General features: G+C 52.7%; 1 protein-coding gene across 8 annotated transcripts; it reads left to right on the top strand.

Moving 5' to 3' along the window:
* Positions 1-20: 20 nt before the first annotated feature.
* Positions 21-20,266, top strand: Endov (endonuclease V). 8 transcript variants are annotated; one of them, XR_015044911.1, is made up of 12 exons: positions 21-92; positions 418-589; positions 8,596-8,730; positions 8,915-8,954; positions 9,680-9,792; positions 11,365-11,433; positions 11,755-11,883; positions 14,161-14,237; positions 15,878-16,085; positions 16,446-16,722; positions 16,831-16,926; positions 18,115-18,386. XR_015044911.1 is itself a non-coding variant. In XM_085829372.1 (10 exons), the coding sequence occupies exons 1-10, from the start codon at positions 37-39 to the stop codon at positions 16,623-16,625; spliced, it is 1,179 nt and encodes a 392-aa protein (XP_085685498.1). In that variant the 5' UTR covers positions 21-36; the 3' UTR covers positions 16,626-18,386. The 8 variants fall into 8 exon arrangements, 4 of the variants coding, with proteins under 4 accessions (XP_085685498.1, XP_021032413.1, XP_085685499.1 ...); XR_015044912.1 differs by lacking the exons at positions 16,831-16,926; positions 18,115-18,386 and adding an exon at positions 19,054-20,266; XR_015044909.1 differs by having other exon boundaries at positions 16,831-18,386.
* The last annotated feature ends 296 nt before the right edge of the window (positions 20,267-20,562 follow it).

The raw sequence follows: 20,562 nt of genomic DNA, 5'->3' as shown, positions 1-20,562 counted from the left end.
CGGAAGTGACGTCCTCAAAGCGTCGAGGCGCTAGCCATGGCTCACGCGGCCGCAGAGCGGCCGCCAGAGGAAACCCTGTCGCTGTGGAAAGGGTAATGGGGTCGGGGTCGTGCATTAGCCAAGGCGGTGGCCTTCTCCAGTGACCTCCGACCTAACAGCCCCTGTGGCGGCTGGGAAACCGACCCTCGGTGCTGCGGCACAGGCCTGCTCCGGGCCGCCGGCTGCCGGAAGTTGCAGCCAGCCTTTGTGGGCGTGGTCCTCGTTTCCGGTACCGGGGATTCCCATCGCCGAGCACTTTTCCTTCTCAGTGTGGCTTGATGGACAAAAAGGAGAGAGGGTGGGCTGGGAGGGGGGACGCCCCGAGGGTCGCGCTCTTCCCATGGGCCCTGAGCCCGTTTGATGTTCGTGTCCTATTAGGGAACAAGCCCGGCTGAAAGCGCGCGTGGTGGATCGGGACACGGAGGCCTGGCAGCGGGACCCCAGCTTCTCTGGCCTGCAGAAGGTCGGGGGCGTGGACGTGTCCTTCGTGAAAGGGGACAGTGTCCGGGCCTGCGCTTCCCTGGTAGTGCTGAGCTACCCCGAGCTCAAGGTAACCCGGGTAGGATGTTGCGCCCGGTGCAGTTCGATCGTAGGCAGAGAGCCCAGGGCTCAGTTTTATAAAATTTACTTTTTTTTTTTAAATACTTGCACCCCGTGGTTTTTTTTTTGTTTTGTTTTGTTTTGTTTTGTTTTGTTTTTGATGCTAGGAAGGCGACTCAGGCCCTCGAATCTGTTAGGCAAGGGACTGATACACTTCCATCCCGTTTGTAGAATGTAATGAATAGGTTGGAATGCCTTTGAAGAAAAGTTTTTAAAAGCAAAAAGCAGAGGAAATATGGGCACCAGGATGCTTGTGGTGTACATAAACTCCCACGGGTCTATATATATCTACACAAATGGTGAATTAAAAGTAGTTTTTAAAGGATCGACAGACAATTCCAGGTCTGGTTGTTGTGTTTCTGATCAGATGGAAGGGACTCAGAAGCCCAAGGACCTTAAAATTCTGAGGGGAAAGGTGTCCCAATGGAAAGGCATTGTGAGACACAAGGACCCAGGAACCACACAGCTATAAGAGGACGCCTCAGCCCTTCTCTCTCCACTTCTCTTCTCTTCCTTGCTTCTTTTCTTTTTTTTTTTTTAAGATTTATTTATTTATTATATGTAAGTACACTGTAGCTGTCTTCAGACACACCAGAAGAGGGAGTCAGATCTTGTTACGGATGGTTGTGAGCCACCATGTGGTTGCTGGGATTTGAACTAAGGACCTTTGGAAGAGCAGTCGGGTGCTCTTACCTGCTGAGCCATCTCACCAGCCCCCCCTTGCTTCTTTTCTGACAGGAGAGTTACACCAAGCAGGAAATCTTATGAAAGAGATTTATTGGAGGGAAGACTCCAGGAGGAGGAGGAGGGACTAATCCAGGGATGGCTGTCCTCTGTGCTCGGGGGCAGACAGCAGGAAACTGGACAAAGGGGCAGTGCGTCTATAGGATTTCTGAGGGGGCAGAGCTTCTCAGGGCAGAGATTTCCAGAGTGAGGATTTGTGGAATCTCAAGTCTTGAGCTTGGGGAGGGCTCAGGTATCGGTGGGTTTTTCACCTCTTTTTCCCTGTATTAGGGCCATGACATAGGGTAGGAAGTCCTTCCTGGTGGCAGCCAGCTTTTGCTGAGGCGCCATCTCTGAGGCTGCTGGGGAGGCTGGAGAGAGGTGCTGCCTCTGTGAATAACTCCTGTAGTGGTGCTTCATCAAGGCTGTAGGCTGGGGCATGAAAGAAGGTCTCACCACCGTGGACAGCTCCTCATGACAGCAGTAGGCTGAGGCAGGAAAGGTGCTGCCACCATGTACAGCTCCTGTGATGGCTGTGAGCTGAGGAGATGTCATGGTGCCTCTATTTTGATAGGAGCTGCCATTTTGGACATTTTACTGCTGCCGCTGTAGCCTGGATCGGGAAGGAAGGGCCTTCCGCAGCCTTGATGGCTTTTGTTGTGCACCTCTCAGGAACTACAGTTGTCATCCTGGTTGCTCACCTCAGTGGCACACAGTACTCACCACAGGTTTCACAAGCAGAACATCTCTGCCTTCCCAAACCTCCTGCTTTCCATCTTGTCTCACAGTAGCGCCATGTTTAAAGCTAAAAATATTTTTCAGCCAGATGTGGTTGCACACACCTTTAATCCCAACGATTGGAAGGCAGAGGCAGGTCCACAAAGTGAGTTCCAGGACAGACAGGGCTACACAGAGAAACCCTGTCTTGAAAAACAAAAAGAAAATTTTTTCACATGTGTTTATTATTATACTTCATTCATATTCTCCCCTGCATAGTATTCCCCAGTCTTCCTCCCAGTTCCATGTCTTCTACCTCTTCAGGACTTCCTCTCTGTCCTTTGCACGTGTGCCACAGTCACCCCTTCTGTAGGCTACTTACCTGTTTCTTCACAGCCTCCCCCCCCCCCCCGCCCTGCCTCAAGTGTTGTTCTTTGTCTCTCTCCATGGATAAGAGGGCAGTGTTTGTACAAAACAGGTGTGATCCAATCACAGGCCCTTTAAAACTTCCTGCTTGGTATGGCAGCACACACCCCTGTAATCATGGCACTTGAGAGCTATGCAGGAGGAGCAAAGCTCAATCCCAGCCTGGGCTACATGAGACACTCTCTTAAAACAACAGCAAAAACCCTCGAGGCCCTTGCCGTGATCTTTAACCCTCGAGGCCCTTGCCGTGATCTTTGGTCAGTAGAGTCCATGCTTGTTCCTGTGACTTAGAGGCCTCTTGGACTCTGTCGTCACCTCCTCCACTGCCTTCAGCACTTCCTACATGCCATTCTTCAGAGCTTTAAATCCTTCAATGGGTCTGCTGGCCTGTCTTGGTAGGCACACTTCTCCTAGAGTGGTCCTCATCTGTCTGGCTTCTGCTTCCTGTAGAGCCCAGGTTAGACATTACTTGCTCTAGTGAGCTTCCTTTATCCCACAAGACCAGAGCTGTCTTTCAGCATCCTTTTCCAGTCTCTGTGGTGGGATAGAGCAAACTGCCTCCAGCTGGTCACTTGTACATGAGCGTTTCTCACAGCTGTGAAAACTGGAAGGTGCAAGATCAGATATTAGGACGAGATTGTGAGGTTCTGAGACTTTCGGATATAGACAAGCCCTTCTCTGGGTTCTACTGGTCCTACTGTTGTGGGGTAGTCACCAGAGAAGACTGCAGACCTGGACTTAAGCCAATAGAGAATATTAGCTGGGTGGCCATTTGAGATCCCATTGTAGCACTGAGCCTCTCTCAGCATGAGCTTTCAAGCACAAAGCCATTTTCTGGGTTGATATACTTCAGTTAACAAGAGCAGTCAGAAGTGGAGCTACAGAAGTTAACAGGCAAGGTTAGTTCACCTTGAAACTTTCCTAAAACGCTGTGGATGTTGATGGATTAGGCCTTTGTCTTAGTGCTATTTATATGCGGAGTTGTGCAGCCGAGATGTTGTTGTCTTCATGGATTCAGCTGTGCTAAGGTCTGGGGTCCAGTTACACTTCCTGTGTCCTCACAAATGCTGCCCACTTCTTAGTACAATCACCTTGTATGTTAAAATGTCAGTCTATGGGGGCTGGTGAAATGGCTCAGCGGGTAAGAGCACCCGACTGCTCTTCCTGAAGGTCTTGAGTTCAAATCCCAGCAACCACATGGTGACTCACAATCATCTATAATGAGATCTGACACCCTCTTCTGGAGTGTCTGAAGACAGCTACAGTGTACTTACATACAATAAATAAATAAATCTTTTTTTTAAATGTCAGTATATGAATTGGAAGACCATAGCAACCCTGACCCTCTCCTTTGTCATACCAAAATGAGCTTAGCCTGTCTCTCTCCAGAGTGTAAATCCTGATGCCAGGAATCATGACTTGCCCTTGTATGTGTAAGACACTGAGATCCTCTCTAAGCAGATAATGTGCACGCGTGAACAGTAAGCTTGTGGTTTCTCTAGTCAGCGCTCAGCAAGCCTGGCTGCACCCAGATCTAGCTTCCCATCACCACTCCTCCAAAAGCAGTGCATCCCTCCTGCCTCTGTGGCTTTGCGCCCTGCCCAGAGGCCCCTTAAATTCCAGTTCAACACAAAGGCCCCCTGTGCTCAGAGGTGGGTATGTGGTGGGAAGTAGGGCTCATGTTCTTATGGGTCCCTGGATATTCTCTATGATATGTAGTGGGTAAGGGAAGAGAGAGCAGCACTAGTGGCTTGTGTGGACACCCTAGGTCTACCGTACCCCACACTACCCGTGCTCCTCTGTTTTCTTCTGACCTAGTAAGAAGGATTGACCTAGTTGGTTTCTGTTGTCATCTTGACACAATCTAGTGTCACCTTGAAAGAAGGAGGGGAGGGTCAATAGGATGGCCTCAGATTGACATTGTGGCCATGTCTGTGAGAGATTGTTTTGATTAGTTATTGAGATGACAGGGCCCAGCTCCCTCTGGGCATCAGTGTCCCTTGGCAGGAGGGCCTGGGCTGTATAAGAGAGCTAGCGCAGTAAGTAGTGCTGCTCCTCGGTTTCGGCTCAGTTCCTGCTTGAGTTCCCACTGTCTTAGTGGTGGCCTGTGACTTGAAGGTGTAAGTTGACATGAACCCTTTTCTCCCCAAGTTGCTTCCGGTCTGAGTGTTTTATCACAGCAACAGATAGGTAACTAGAATAGGATGGTGTTAATGCCAACTGTTAAGAGTCATATAGGTAGGCCTTGTGGTGGTGCACACCTTTAATTCCAGCACTCGGGAGGCAGAGGCAGGCGGATCTCTGAGTGCAAGGCCAGGGTGAGTTCCAGGACAGCTACTGCTACACACAAAAACCTTGTCTTAAAACAAACAAACAAACAAAATAAAAAAACAGTTGTATAGGAAGCAACTGGCACAGAATGCCATCTTCCAGCTTTTCCCCTGTGCGACCTCAAACACCCTGGCTTGTGGCTTTAAGCCCTATTGAGTTTAGTTTAGTGTGCCTGCTGTCATAATATTTCTCATCCATGTGAACCTCCCGGGCAGCAATCCATCTTTCCCTCACTGAGGGTTCTTGAGGGCGGTGGTATGCCACAGTTGTGTTGCAGCCTGGCACCGAGAAGAGCAGCTGTGCCTGCTCGTTCAGTTAGCATTTGCTCCTTGCAGTCCTTAAGTCAGGCAAGAGTTATGGAAGAGTGTGGCCCATTGGTTCAAAGTTGCCCAACCAGGGCTCACCTGGGAGTGTGTTTAGAGACCCAGATTGCATAGGCAGACCCCTAAAGGATGTAGATCCATGGTCACCAAAGCACATTAGATACTTACGTGACAGGAATCATGCAGAGGTGCGACTGCAGGTGTGTACAACTGTTTGCTTCCTCGTGTCTCAGCAGACCAGAAAGCAGAGGCAAAGGAATGCCAGAGCTTAGTGCCCTCTCCTTGACTTTAGCCCTGGACCCCAGCCCATGGAATGGTGCCGCCCACACTCAGGGTGGATCTTTCCTCTTGAGTTGAGCCTCTCTGAAAACGTTCTCACAGACATACCCAGAGGTATGTCTCTTTTAAAAGTTATCTGATGTGTATTTTGTCTACATGTATGTCTGTGCGCTGTGTATATGCCTGATGCCCATGGAGACCAGAAGAGGATGTTTGATTTCCTGAAACAAGAGTTATAGACAGTTGTGGTTATCAGCCTCCATGTGGATACTGGAAATTGAACCCAGGTCCTGTGGAAGAGCAGCCAGTGCACTTAACCATTAAGCTATCTCTCCAACCCCTCTTTTTTTTTTGGGGGGGGGGTTTCGAGACAGGGTTTCTCTGTATAGCCCTGGCTGTCCTGGAACTCACTTTGTAGACCAGGCTGGCCTGGAACTCAGAAATCCGCCTGCCTCTGCCTCCCGAGTGCTGGGATTAAAGGCGTGCGCCACCACGCCCGGCTGCTCTCCAACCCCTCTTAAGAAACCAAAGTCATCACACTAAAGCTGAGCATGGTTTGGAGAGGGCATAACTGGTGTTTAGGACTAGGCTAATTTGTGAGATGGAAGAGATGTTCTAAAGTTAGATTCGGGGGCCTAGAGAGAGTGCTTGGTTGTAAAGAATGCTTGCTGTGTCAGTGCTCAGCACCACATGGCATCTCACACCTTCTGTAACTTAGTTCTGGGGAATCCCATGGCTCTCTTCTGGCCTCCATGAACACCACACATATGCTGTGCTTACAGAGTGCAGACAAAAACACTCTTACAATAAACAAAATATGTAAAGTTAGATCATAATGCTGGAAACACCAGAACTCACCAGTTATACCCTCTTGAGTTTTGTAAAATGGAAAGTCACAGTTAAGCTATTAAATACCATTCCAGAGCCACAGCCCATTTACTGGGGAAACCCATCTCCCACAGCAGGTTCCCCATCGGCTAACCCTGCTTGGAGAATTAATAGTCCATCTTTAGACGGTCAGGAATTCTTTCCTCGACATCCTTGACAGATAGTAGCCTATGGGTTAGCTCGTCCCATAGCTGGCCATCTGTACCCAGTGTGTCCTTTTTCATGGGAAGAAGAGACTTGTCTGTCTGAGTTTTCCTCATGAGTGCTGGCAGCAGTGCCTGCCCTCCTACTGTTGACTGTTTCCTGTTTGCTCTATCCTGAAGGCCACAGTAACTTACACTGCCTCGTTTGCTGGTGGCCCCTAGTGTTGCTGTCAGCGGCATCCATCTCTGCACCTCACACCTAACGTACCTAACTAAACACAGTCATCTAGCAATTATAGTTCACCCAGTGTGATAAGTTCATGTGGGTCCGTGAATCTCATATCCACGTACATCTGTGTAAGTTGAGCTTAAGACACTCTAAGCACTTTCCTTAATTATTTTTTGGTATTACAATGTGATTACAAATCTTCCCCTTTCCCTTCACGCTCTGCGAACTCTCCTGTTTGCCTCTTCACTGCTCTCTGTGGAATGTTACTTGTATGTGTGTGATTTCAGGGTTGACCAATGGTTAACCAAAGAGGTGTGCTCTTCCCCAGGGCAGACTATCTCTCCTGCTCCCAGCATTCCTCAGTGGCCTGTGGTTCTTTGTCTAGGGCTGAGGCCTTCTGAGCTCTCCCCTGTCCCTGTCCAAATGTCTGTCTGTGTAATCCACCTGCAAGTCATTAAGGCAGCCATGTTGGTAGGAATTCATGGCTACAACTTCTGACATTCCTAGGAGACACAGTCTCACGGCAAACACGTTCCTCTGGCTCTTACAGTCTTACCACCCGCTGTTCTCAGTGGTCCCCGAGCCTTAGGGGCAGGAGCTGTGCGGCAGGTGTGTGTCGGTTGGGCCTGGGAGCTACAGCACTGCATTTGGATCAGTTGTGCTTGTCTGTAGTGGTCTCCATCCTTTGCTGTCTTGAGTCAGATTCTGAGTGGACACCTGACTTGGAGTCATTGCAGCTTCGAGAAGTTTCTTCCTGCATCACTTGTGGAAGTGTTAGGAGGCCAAGCCCCAGCACACAATAGCCAGTTCTCTAGGCGTGCTTAGGTACAGATCCAGCCTCAGGGCCCCTTGGGAACTGTGCTAGAAGCTCTCATCAAGAGCCTGGGTGGGGGAGGGTTCTGAAGAACACAGTAGGAATGGGTCTGCACAGCAGGCCAGTGAGGCTGGTGGAGGCCCTGTTCTGTGTGCAGAGCCCCTTAGTGCTCAAGTGAGAAGCTGGCCATCTTCATGTGATAAGGTGCTTTTAGTTTGAAAACTAGTCTTGCAGAGGCAGGCGGATTTCTGAGTTCGAGGCCAGCCTGGTCTACAAAGTGAGTGCCAGGACAGCCAGGGCTACACAGAGAAACCCTGTCTCGAAAAACCAAAAAAAAAAAAAAAAAAAAAAAAAGAAAACTAGTCTTTGTGTTAGAGAAGACCTAAGAAAGGCCCTGGGTTGTCCCCAGCTCCTCCTGAAAGCCATCTGGTCCCCTACTTCCTCTACGCCTCCTCACAGAATGCACAAGACCTACTGTCCTGAGCTCTCCCGGAGTTTCCCCATTCTTTGGGGCTCTGTTCTTGCAGTTTGCCTGTCTCTAAAGGCATTCCTTGCCCATCTCCAAAATGTTCTGAAGATTTCAGAGCCCTGTCCTACTTGCCTGGCCTTCCCCCCATGGTTCTTCTGAGGTGATTTCAGTACTCCCAGGCTCACAGCATACTCATCCAGGGTATACTCTGAGTCTTAAGCATCCCTGCAGGTGGTCAGCTCACACTGACAAGGAGTGAGCCAGGAGTACAAGGAGCAGGTCGGCCTGAGGCTGGCCACCACCTCAGCCAAGCTCCTGAAAGAGATGAGATTCAGGGCTGCTGCTGCTCCTCATACACTCCAGGCCCTAGGCTATTCCCTGTACACTAGGTCTTTGGGGGCTCTCATCCACACCAGGTCCCAATGCAAGCACCTGTAAGATGACATTTAAGTTGATTCTGCAACACCCACTTGCAGGCGGATCATATCACCCTGTCTTTCAGACTCTGGACTAATCCTGGCCACAGGTGGAAGGCATGGGTGGGAGGCAGAGGAATGAAATGGAACAGGTGGTTGCAGCCAGCATCTGACCTGTCCCTGCTGCCTCGCTGTCAGGTGGTGTATGAGGACAGCCGCATGGTTGGCCTGAAGGCCCCCTATGTGTCAGGCTTCCTGGCCTTCCGAGAGGTCCCTTTCCTGGTGGAGTTGGTACAGCGGCTGCAAGAGAAGGAACCAGATCTCATGCCCCAGGTAGGTGCCTTCTAAGGTGAGGAGAACCCCTCTGCTTGTGCTTAGGGAGGGAAGGTCCCCTCAGACCACTGCCACCCACAGAAGGAAGGGAATAAGATTTTCAAAAAGCAGGATCCCTGTTGCCATCTCCCCTTCTCACTGCCCCAGGGCAGCCCAGCTGACTGACTCCCCTGTGGCTCTGTAGGTCATTCTTGTGGATGGAAACGGGGTCCTTCACCAACGAGGTAATTCTCCTAAAAGAGTCAGATGGGTGCCGTGAGAGAGTAGAATGTTTTCCACCACCTCTTACCCCACCTCTTTGTACCCACTTACCTCCCACAGAACCCTACACTGGCCCGTACCCAGTACCTCCTCTAGGCTGACCCAATGCCTACAGACTAGTGACTGAGCTCAGGTTACCTCCATTCCCACACTGGCCCTGAGCTACCTGCAGGCTTTGTCCCTATGCATGCCAAGGCACTGTACTCTGAGGGAGAGAACACTGGCGCTTGCAAGTAGGGCATGAGGGAGCTATTGGCCTTCATAACCATCAGGAATGAGAGGGGTCTGGCTAGAAACCATGGGCCCGGAGCCAAAGGATACACACATGCTAATCTGGACAGCAGTTCTGGGCCAGCAGACAACTCCTGGGTGTATGTTCCCAGCCACTTCAATCCAGGTATTCTGACAGAAGGCCCAGTCCATAGATGACCCATCCATACAGAGGCCTGAGGACAGCAGCAGATGGAAGAGAGTGAAGGGTCATGAGGATGTGTGTGTCTTAGTTCAGCCATGCTGTCAGAGGAGGGGGGCTTCCCACACCCCTCCTTGACACTGGTACTTTCAGGACAGAGGGTCCATTCGCAGTGCAGTCAGTTTGGGCCTAGAGTCTGTGTCTATAGATGAGCGATTGTGCCTGGCTTCCCATCCCATCTGCACCACCCTACTCTCACCCTTTGCTCCCCTGCAGGCTTCGGGGTGGCCTGCCACCTTGGTGTCCTTACAGAGCTGCCCTGCATCGGGGTGGCCAAGAAGCTCCTGCAGGTGGATGGACTGGAGAACAATGCCCTGCACAAGGAGAAGGTGAGAAGGGCTTTGAGACTCCCTGTGACTCAACCAGAGTGTGCCTGTGTTAGCCACCTCTCGGGGCACCTCAGCTCCAGCCTGGCCTGCTGGCACACCCTTGTGTCACTGGTGTCTTACCCAGAAGCAGACCCACTTTTCCCTGGGCACTGCCTTCCAAGTGCCTCTGGACAGCTCAGAGCAGTGGCTCAGCTCTCAGAAAGCTTCCTGGGCACCGCCCCACCATGTTTGTCTCCCCTACTTCCTTGCCTCTGTGCCAGGACCACACCCACGCAGGGCCACGCCCTCCAGTCCCTGGGGACAGGGTTTCCTGGTTTCCATATCACACTAGCCACCTTCTTCCCTCCGTGGTGTTCAGAGCCAGCCTGCAGACCTGCTTACTGTCATTGTGACTGTAGCCCTTGCTCCACTCCCAGTGTGCCATTTTTCTACCCTAGATCCTCACTGTGGGTGCCATCTTCATCCAGGGGAAGCCATTGACATAATGTTTATCCCATGGGACAAGTTCCAAGAGACCTGACCGTCTCTTTCCTAGTTCCCAGGAGCCTATGTAGAGAGTGAGTTATGTGTTGAGCTGGCAGAGTGGACAGACCCAGGTCCGCTCATGGCAGCCTGATCATGGCGGCCTGATGGATGGATGTGCTGGCCCTCCCCACCCAGAAGGAAGGGGCTGTGGGTTGACTTGTGCCAAGCCCCTAGCTGGAAAGGAAGCTTTCAGGAGGTGGCAGCTTCAGCCTGGACATGGACTGCTGTGCCCAGTGTCACCTGTGTGTCCTCCACCTGCCTCTTGGGGCCCTGGTCAGAGCCTCAGTTACCAGAGTAGACGGAACTTCACCGCAGCGGCCTCAGCACAGTCACCAACATATTCAGTGTGGCCTCTGAGGTGTGGCCCTGTGGGGTCTGGGAGGGCACCTCGCATCCCTGCCTAGGCCTTTGAAACGAAGTTTGCTGGGCTGGGGCGGTGGCTCAAGACTTAGAGTACATCCTGCTCTTGCAGGGCCCACTCTGGGCTCCCAGCACCAGTGCTGAACAGCTGACACCACGGTAACTCCAGCTCCCAGCAATCTGATGCCCCGGCTTCTCTGAGCATCTGCATGCCCTGTTCTTAAAGATAATCTTTTAAAGAATCAAGTTTGCCCTTCAGCTGTTTGAGAAGGGGCAGTGGGTTGAGGGATGGCTCCGTCAGCAAAGTGCTTGTACTGCGTATAAAGACTTGAGGTTGGTTCCCATTAGCCATGTAAAAAGTGCTGAGCTTGGGGGGCCGTGCTTGTTATGCCACCATCAGAATGGCACAAAGGCCTCTTGGTGAGCTCCAGGCCAATGAGACTCCTTCCCGAAGAAGGTGAATGATGCTCCTGAGGATGGCGTATCTAGCCTACGTGCACTTTTGCTTGGGATTTGATTGTTTGTTAGTTGGTGTGATGGAGGTCTCGCTGTGTAGTCCTGTCTGGCCTCAAACTCACAGAGCTCTGCCCTCTGCCTGTCTGGTGCTGGGACTAAAGGTGTGCACTAGCATTCCTGTGATACATATTTTTTTAAAAGGTATTTTTACAGTTGTTTTCTGTTTCCCAGATTGTGCTCCTGCAGGCCGGAGGAGACACATTTCCTCTGATAGGCAGCTCTGGGACTGTCCTGGGAATGGTGAGTGGCCAGAAAGCTGTGCCTTGCCCAGACTTGGGACCTAGGCCGTGCCCCAAGGCAGCTCATGCACACATGCACTTTGTGGGGGCTGGACCCTGTTTCCTACATATCCTGCGACCAACCAGGGTATGCTGTGTCACATTCTCCTCTGGCTACCCTCACCCCATGTGCCACCTGAAGATGCCTGAGGGCCAACAGCCCCAGAGTCCTTGCACCCTGTGAACTCCTTCCAGCCCTCCAGGACAGCCTCACAGCCTCAGTCCTGAGGCTGGTCCTGCTCCATAGCAACGTTGCCCATCCATGCTTGTCCTCCTTCCGCAGGCCCTGAGGAGCCATGACCACAGCACCAAGCCCCTCTATGTCTCTGTGGGCCACAGAATAAGCCTGGAGGTCGCTGTGCGCCTCACCCACCACTGCTGTAGGTTCCGGATCCCAGAACCTATACGCCAGGTATGGGGCTGTGGTGGGAGTGGGAGAGTGTGTGTGTGTTGGGGGGGGGGGGATGCTGACATTGCCACCTAGTCTGTCTTGTTTGTCTTTTATTGCTGTGATGAGACACCATGACTAGGGACATTTTTACAAAGGTACTCATTTCATTGGAGCTGGCTTGCTGGCTTACAGGTCCAGAGGCTCAGTCTGTTATTATTATTATTAAGCATGGCAGCATCCAGGCAGGCATGGCACTGAAGGAGCTGAGAGAGCTCTACCTCTTGTTCCAAAGGCAGCTGCTTCCAGGCAGTTAGGGTAAGGGTGTAAAGCCCACACCCACAGTGATACACCCACTCCAACAAGGCCACACCTCCTAATAGTGCCACTCCCTGGGCCAAGCATACAAACCATCACACAGTCTCACTTGGGGTGGGTCTCTGTAGGCATCTGAGGACAGATCCGCAGGCCCTTGGTAAGAGAGCCTAAAAGCTGGACAAGTTGGATGCAACCCTTGGTCAGAGGCTCTCACAGGGTCATTCTGTGGCTATATTGAGGAGGCTAGTGCTTGTGCCAGAGACACCAATTGGGACCCCAGGCCATGGCTCTGCCAGACACCTGTTACCTAAGCTGCTGTTCAGGGACCCAGAGGCTCAACACTCTGATTAGCCAGTCATCTCACCCTACAGTAAAGCAGCATGCAGCTGAGATCCCAACATGCACCTGTCACGTGGTGGTGCCTGTCTGAACCCTAGGTTGAGAACCCAGGAAAAAACACTCTTTAGAGGAGGCTAGGACAGTCCAGACTCTGGAAAGGCACTATCAAAAGCCCTGGTTCAGGAGGAATTTGATGCATTCAAGCAACTCAGCCACAGCAGGAAGCGTCCAATTCCAGGGCTCACTAGCAAGGGACTTAGAGCAGCTGCTGTCTACATCAGCTGTGGGACAGTTTTTCAGGCCACAACTCCATTCCTTCTGGAGGCTGTGAGGTCTTTGGGAGGTGTGAAGGGAGGGCTACAGGCTGGACTGCCCAGAGCCTGCCTAGACTTAGCCCTCAGGAGAGCTGCAGGTGCACAGGATGGCCTCCAGGGGGCAGCAGCAGGCCGTGCCTCCTGTGATGCTCAGCCCTGCTCCAGGAAAGGCCGCCCAGAGGTGGCCTCTGAGAATGAGTGAGCTCTTGTCATCCCCCATGGAAGGCCTTCTTTAACTGAGTCCTCATCTGGGGTGTTACTGCTGTTACAGGTGCAGTGGTCTCTCAAGCCCCAGAAGGCCTTTCCCCTTCCATCCTGGCCGTCTAATGAGAGCAAGCCAGCAATGCACTCCCTTAGCACCTGCAGCCGAGAGCTGTGCAGCCCCAGACCTGCATTGTTAGCCGTGGTGTTTCCCAGAGTTACAGTGGTTTCTGTCCTAGCAAGTAAGGGGGCAGCCTCCTGCAAAGCACCTGGAGTACTGGAAGCCAGAGCACACCTGTCACATGTCACAAGAGAGCCTGCCAAACCCTGGGCACACGCAAAGCGAGCACATGATGGCCTAGCCTGGGACCCCAGGTTGGCAGGGAGGAAGGGAATAAGGCTCTGTCGGCCCGGCAGGACAGGCCGTGGCTTTTGGCCTGTCTTCTTTCCACTGGCCCCTCAGCAGAGCGCCCTCCCAGCAATTCCACTTCCCCAAAGTTCTCCAATAAGGGCTTAGTGCCTGTCTTTAGGGTCTTCCTTCCCTCTGCTCTGGTACATACCCAGACTCTGGTAGAGCCCAGGACATCCCACTGCCCACGGCTCACTTCCCTTAGCTGAAGAGCAGCTGCTGTCTGCAGGATTAGCTATTGCTGTCTATGAGTCTTGTGATCCCAAAGCTAAGCTAAACCCATCTGAGCTGGGACCAGGGGCTTCCTGAGGCCAGGCTCTTAGAGGTGGAGGAGGGGGGTGCATATTCAGATCTGAGTCCCACTCTGTGGCTCTACCTGTGGTCCCCAAGCCCTTTTTTTATTATCATAACTTGTCAACCTTTCTGGAGATGAACAGGTGTCACAGCTGACACCCATCAGAGGGACAGCCAGTGAAAACAAACAGTCTGAGTCAGAGAAGAGGCTGAGCAGCCTGGAAAAGCAAGAGCTCAGGACCCTCAGCCTTCACCTCAACCCCAAGGGTCTCACATCTCTGCCAACTACACACTGGTGGGGCTGATTCCCCAAAGGACATGATGAGCTTGAGTGGGCTGCCCCTGAAAGAGTAGAATGTGCTTCCAGGCTGCTAGGGATGGGAAGACATGCCCAGGGGCTGGCTTACACCCGTGTGTATCCTTCAGGCTGACATCCGCTCTCGAGAGTACATTCGGAGGACTCTAGGGCAGCTTGGGGTGGCTCCTGCACAGAGAAAGGACAGGTGAGTGTAGAAGGGCACCCCCAATGGGTGTGTATGAATCCATCCTGTCCTTAATGCAGGGTTGTAGCTTAGGGCCACAGTGTGAGGCTGGGCCTGGTAGGGGACGTAGGGAGGGGGGTCCCTCAGAGACTTCAAACGTAGTAGGAACCCTCAAGAAATCCCACTCCTTTGGCTCAGCTTGCCCAAGACCCATCTCCAATGTGGTTGCTATCTGAGTTAGGGCTTTTATTGCTGTGAGGAGGCACCATGACCAAAAGCAAGTTGGATTGGAAAGGGTTTGTCTTAACCTTCTGTGTCCTGTTCATCACTGGAGGAAGTCATGACAGGAACTCAAGCAGCACAGGAACCTAGAGGCAGGAGCTGATGCTGAGGCCATGGAGGGTGCTGCTCACTGGTTTGCTCCTTGTGATTTGCTCAGCCTGCTTCTTATAGAACCCAGGACCACCAGCCCTAGGATGATACCACCCACAGTGTGTTGAACTCTCCCCCATCAATCACTATACCCACAGTGTGCTGGACCCTCCCCCATCGATCACTACACCCACTGTGTGCTGGACCCTCCCCCATCGTTCACTACACCCACTGTGTGCTGGACCCTCCCCCATCAATCACTACACCCACTGAGTTCTGGACCCTCCCCCGTTGATCACTACACCCACTGAGTGCTGGACCCTCCCCCATCAATCACTACACCCACAGTGTGCTGGACCTTCCCCCATCAATCACTACACCAACTGAGTGCTGGACCCTCCCCCATCAATCACTACACCCACAGTGTACTGGACCCTCCCCCATCGTTCACTACACCCACTGTGTGCTGGACCCTCCCCCATCGTTCACTAGTTAAGATCATGCTCTGCTCTAGGGGCTTGCCTGCAGCCTGATCTTCAGGAGGCATCTTCCCCATTGAGGTTCCCTCCTGTCAGATGACTTTAGCTTATGCCAAGCTGATATAAAACCACCCAGTACAGCTTTATCTGTCCAAAGGTCCAGACCAGGTCTCCCCAGAAAGAGCATGACCTTTGGAGTTAGACATGGTTCTGTTTACCACATTCCCTCGAATGCCTGTCTCCCATCACAGGAGTTCAGTCCTTCGAGCTTTGAGTCTGTTGTCATCAGCAGTCTCCGCTAGGGACACAGGGCTGGCATGAGCTCTTTACACAAAGCGGTATTACTAGAACAGGCCTTAGGGAAGTCTTGCCAGGAAACAGGTACTGTGATCCCATCTCATGGGTGAGGAAGCGAGACACGGGGCATCAGCAATAGAACGTGGCACATATGGCAGCTTCAGTTTTGATCCCTGCCTCTAGTGTGCCTCGTACCCAGGTAAAGACAAAGGCCCTGCCTTGCGTGGTGCACGAGTAGTGAGGGGTGCACCCTCGTACTCATTTCCCTGAAGCTGGGGGCTGTTCCTGGGCCACTGGGCTGTTAAAGAGCTGAGGGGATGGGCAGCTGGCCCTACCCCACTTCACCATTGAACTTGGCTAGCCTGAGGGCAGAGTACACCCGTGCAGGTGAGTACTGTCGGCCTTCCCTCTAGGTTAGACCCTTCATCAGGCCTTCAGAGATCCCTGGAGAACCAGGGGACTTCTGACACACTCTGGCTTTTTATGTTTCCTGTTTCTTGGTGTCATTACCAGGAGCCAGAAGGAGCAGAGGCCAAATGCATGCCCCCAGGGAGGCCCAGGGGCACCTGCAGATCAAGGCAGGCCTCCTGAATGCCACGGGAGAGACTCCAGCTCAGACCCGAAAGCCCCCAAGCCAGGCTTCCAGAAGCAGAAGGACCAGCAGTTGGAGGGAACCGGACATCAGGAAGATTCGGATCTCTGGCCTCCTTCTCCAGCCTGGGTACAGTCACCACCCTGAGAAGATGATCTCTAGGAGCGGTGGGGACCTCACCACGCCCCAGAGGCAACAGTGCGTGGAACTCCAGGAGGATGCAGCAGGCTTAGTCCAGTGTGGGCCAGCGGCTGCCAGCCTCCTCCATCACTGGCTAGTCAGTGTGTTCACCATGCCCCAGCAGGACCACATTCCAGACCAGGAAGCACACATAAGCACCAAGAGTACATGAAGGACTTCAGGCCTCGGGTGCCCAGAGGCCCTGCGGTTGGCAGCCTGTGCCAGCAGCTCTGCCTTTCCCTCTTGGGAATACAGACCTGGCTCTTCCTGGCTTTACCCTCATGGGTCACTCTTACTTCACCATCCCAGCCACAGGAGACTGTCACCCGTGTCATAGCCAGACTGCAGCCCCCATGGTGCCTGTCCTCAAGCTTGTCTGCTGCTGAGCTTGAGGGACCTGCAGTGGGAAAGCCTCAATCCTGGAGCGGGCTCAAGAGTGGGCGTTGGGGAGTCAGCTGCACAGAGGGTGCCAGATGGGAAGCCGGTTGAGGCCCATGGTGAGAAAGCCCCAGGCTCGGCTCCTCACTCCTCTTCCTGCCACCCTCTCACCAGAGAGCGTCAAAATCCCATCCCACTAAGAAGGCGGGTATGTTCTAGCCTGGTGCCTTCTTGTCTGGGTGGCCTTGAAGGGGCTGCTGAGGCAGGCCAACAGCAGGGCTGCAGTGTCCTCCCTGTCCTCCCACACACATTCTAGGCTCACCAGAGTGGCATCTGAGCTGGGACACAGAGATGGCACGCCTGTGACATGTCTCTTGCCCTCACCCTAGTCCCCAGACTCCCTGGAGGAGAGGTGACAGATGGTGGGGAAGCTAGCTACTAAATCCTGTGGATACCCACAGGGGGTGGTCAGGATGGGATGAGGGTCGGTGATAGGGGAAGGACAGAGGGGTGGTTCTCCTGTGATACCCAGGCCCATTTAGACTCAGCTGGGCTGCTGCGTCTCCCTCCTAAGTCAGTCCATAGTAACTACCACTTGGGGGTAGGTCTGCTGCTGCTGTCTCTGATGGAGCTGGTGGCTCATCCCTACTCGCTGGGGTTTCAGGTTTTGGATATAAGGAAGATAGATCTGTGGTTCTGTCACCCAGTAAATGAAGTGTGGGGCAGGAGGCAACCTCCCCACCACACACCTGGTATATATAGGCCAGCCTCCATGGGCAAGAACCCCACGGCCACCCAGGGTGTCCAGTGTCCACATCCACCACTGGCCCTCCCCAGTCCCTCACAAACATTCAGCACACACACCACACACACACATTCATTCTCTCTCTCTCTCTCTCTCTCTCTCTCTCTCTCTCTCTCTCTCTCTCTCTCTCTCTCTCTCTCTCTCTCTCCCCCCCCCCCTTCATATTCCCTGATGCTCCTGTGGAAGCCAGAGCTGGAGGGCCTGCAGCTGGCCCCACCATCTGCCTTCCTAACTTCCAGACCTCTCCCTTCTCAAGCCCTGTCAAGACAGAGTTGTGGAGGGGGAATTTGGAGGTGGGGGAAGCAAAAGGCTGAAGCTCAACCACAATAGCTAGAACCATTGAAAGCTTAGATGTGAGGTGAGGAGTAAGGCAGCTGAGCCTGAGGGCCAGCACACAGCATCCTTGGGTGAAGGGAAGCTGTTTAGAGAAGTAGGGCCCCAGAGGCCAAGGCCATCAGTCCTTAAGACCACCCTCACAGATGTGGAGAAAAACAGCTTACAGAGTCTCCTGTCCAGGCCTCACTTGAGCAGGTAGCTCTTCCTACTCCTGTGAGCCACCAGAGAGTGGCTGGGGACCCAGCCTGGTCACCCCATCTCATTTGTTCAACTCTTTTTTTTTTTTTTTTTTTTGGTTTTTCGAGACAGGGTTTCTCTGTGTAGTCCTGGCTGTCCTGGAACTCACTTTGTAGACCAGGCTGGCCTCGAACTCAGAAATCCGCCTGCCTCTGCCTCCCGAGTGCTGGGATTAAAGGCGTGTGCCACCACGCCCGGCTTCATTTGTTCAACTCTTAACAGGAGACCTTCCCCAAGACACAGAAGTCAGGCCTGATGCTGCTCAGCTTGGCACCTTCCAACACGCAGACTCTCCTCAGCCTGGGCAGAGTGGCCATGCGCCCGGGGAGAGTAGCTCTCCAGGCTGCTGTACAGGCAGACACTGCCAGGGCTCTGCCCAATCCCCACATACTGAGGAGCAGGGCAGAGCCTGAATGTGGCCTTCTAGACAACTTTTATGTGATTTGTTCTGAAAATCCTTTCAGTCATTAAAATACAATTTGTTTTGCACAGTATAGTGTCTGGGGAGCCTGAGACCAGAGTCTCTGGGCATGGGTTCAAGGCAACCCTGAGTAACATAGGCCTGAGGCTTTGTCACAAACAAAAAGGATTCATTACCGTGTGCAGCCATTACCATGCTTGCCTGTACCAAAGCATTTCTATTGTCCCAAAGACAGCCCTGTACTATTAGCTTCTAGTCCTCGACCTTCCCCACAAGGATCTGTCAGCCCAGCTGCCCCGCTGGGTGTGTGGCAGCCTGGATTTTACCTGGCTGAGCTGCTACAGGGAGCTAAGGTAGTGAGGTGCCAGGGCCAGGGGGATGCAAACTGAAGGAGCAGGGTGGATAGAACATGGATTGTGGGCAAGTCTGGGGTGGGGCGTCCAGACACCCGAGACACCGGTGCTTGAGGGCAGGGGACCCTAAGTGCAGTGGCGTCTCAGCTCCTTCCCGCAGAACCTTAAAAATAGGGCCGCAGTGATGTCCATCTCAGCAGACCACAGCTTTCTAGAGCTAAGAATATTCTTGAACCTCTTAATAATTCAAGTCAGATCCAAATAGATTTTCATATTCATCTGCAGTTTCTGTTTCCCTTCCCAGCATCCCCACCCCTGTCTGGCAGCTGGGAGAAGGTGGCTTCCAGGGGGAGGCAACCTAAACTAGCTGCTTTGTCTGTCACTCAGGACCCCAGTCATCCCCATTTCCTGCTCATGGGACAACAAGATTGGTGGACTGCCAGGGCTGGAGCCGCCTACTATGATCTAGCCATGGCCAACCCCGAGGAGAGAGGCCCAAGCCATCGTGGTTCCTACATCCCAGGCAGGTCAGGCTGGGGAACCTTGACCCTTCCTCAACACCTCAAGAGAGCCACTTGCTGTCTCCTGGCTTCTGGGGAGCACACATGCTCCTTAGATCCCAATGGGAATATACTGTCCTGCCTCCTCAGAAGAGTCCATGAAGAGCTAGGTCTTAGGCTGAGACCTAGGGATTGCATCTGTACAGGGCTCCAGCCCCAGGTCTCTGTTCTTGAATGCTAAGTGTACCTGGCCAAGTCACTCTGCCTCTGGGTAACTCTTTCCTTGATAGTGAGATGGTGGGTATAGTGTCTCCAGAGTCAGCAGGATATCAGCCTGGAACACCTTCCCCTTCTGAGAGTGCTAGAGTGAACACCGCCCCCCTCCAACCCACTTGTCTGGTATCGAAGGTGAGAAGCAAGCATCAGCGTAGTAAGGTAGAGGCTTACCCACCTGGCCCACTCACCCCAGCAGCAGCCCAATCCCGCATCCCTGCTGCACCGCCCTGACCAATTTATTAATTAAAAGCAGAGGCACAGAACAGCGGCACGGCACCACTGACTTGCAGATGAATGGCCCAAGAAGTAGTTAGGTGGGTGTCGCCGTGGTGATGGAGTAGGACTCTGGTTCCCATTCCCCACACAGAGCAGGCGCCTGCTGCACCAGGTCCTTAAAGGCTCCTGGGAAATGGGAAGATGAAGTGCAGGAGCCGGGACTCCAGGCAGAGGCACCTGGATCAGGTCTTGATGGAGAGAGTGTAGTTTGGGCTGGAGTTTTGTCTTGTCTTGTTTTGTTTTGAACATGGTCTTATCACAGCGGAACTGGATGACCTTGAGCCTCTGGTCTTCCTTCTCCCAGCTCCTAGCAGTGGGGCTACATTGCAGGTCTATGCCACCACATTGGTGCTGGAGATCAAAGCCAAGGCTCTGTGCTTGCTGAACAAACTACCAACTGGGCTGGAGAGATGGCTCAATGGTTAAGAGCACTGACTGCTCTTCCAGAGGTCCCGAGTTCAATTCCCAGCAACCACATGTTGGCTCACAACCATCTGTAATGGGATCTGATACCCTCTTCTGGTGTGTCTGAAGACAGCTACAGCATACTCCTATACATGAAATAAATAAATCTTTAAAAAAAAAAAAAAAAGAAAGAAAAAATACACTACCAACTGAATGACATCCCACCCGGCTCGATTTTACTTTCCCTCCTTTAAGTCTCATTCATGGTGGTTTTCAATCAAAGCCAACGCCTGCAGTGTTTGGCTTGTAGTGAGACACCTGCACCTTCTTGCCTGAGTCCCTCTCACAGGCAAACTGTTATTTTAGCATATGATTGTTTTCCTCATTATTTTAAAAGCATTTTTGTGTGTGTCTGGGTGTGGTATGTGCATGTAACTGT

Source organism: Mus caroli, unplaced genomic scaffold (genome assembly GCF_978045245.1).
Source record: "Mus caroli unplaced genomic scaffold, Mus_caroli_1 scaffold_13, whole genome shotgun sequence".
NCBI classification, from domain to species: domain Eukaryota; kingdom Metazoa; phylum Chordata; class Mammalia; order Rodentia; family Muridae; genus Mus; species Mus caroli.
Note: the sequence above shows the minus strand (reverse complement) of the source record. Positions and strands in the feature narration are given on the sequence as shown.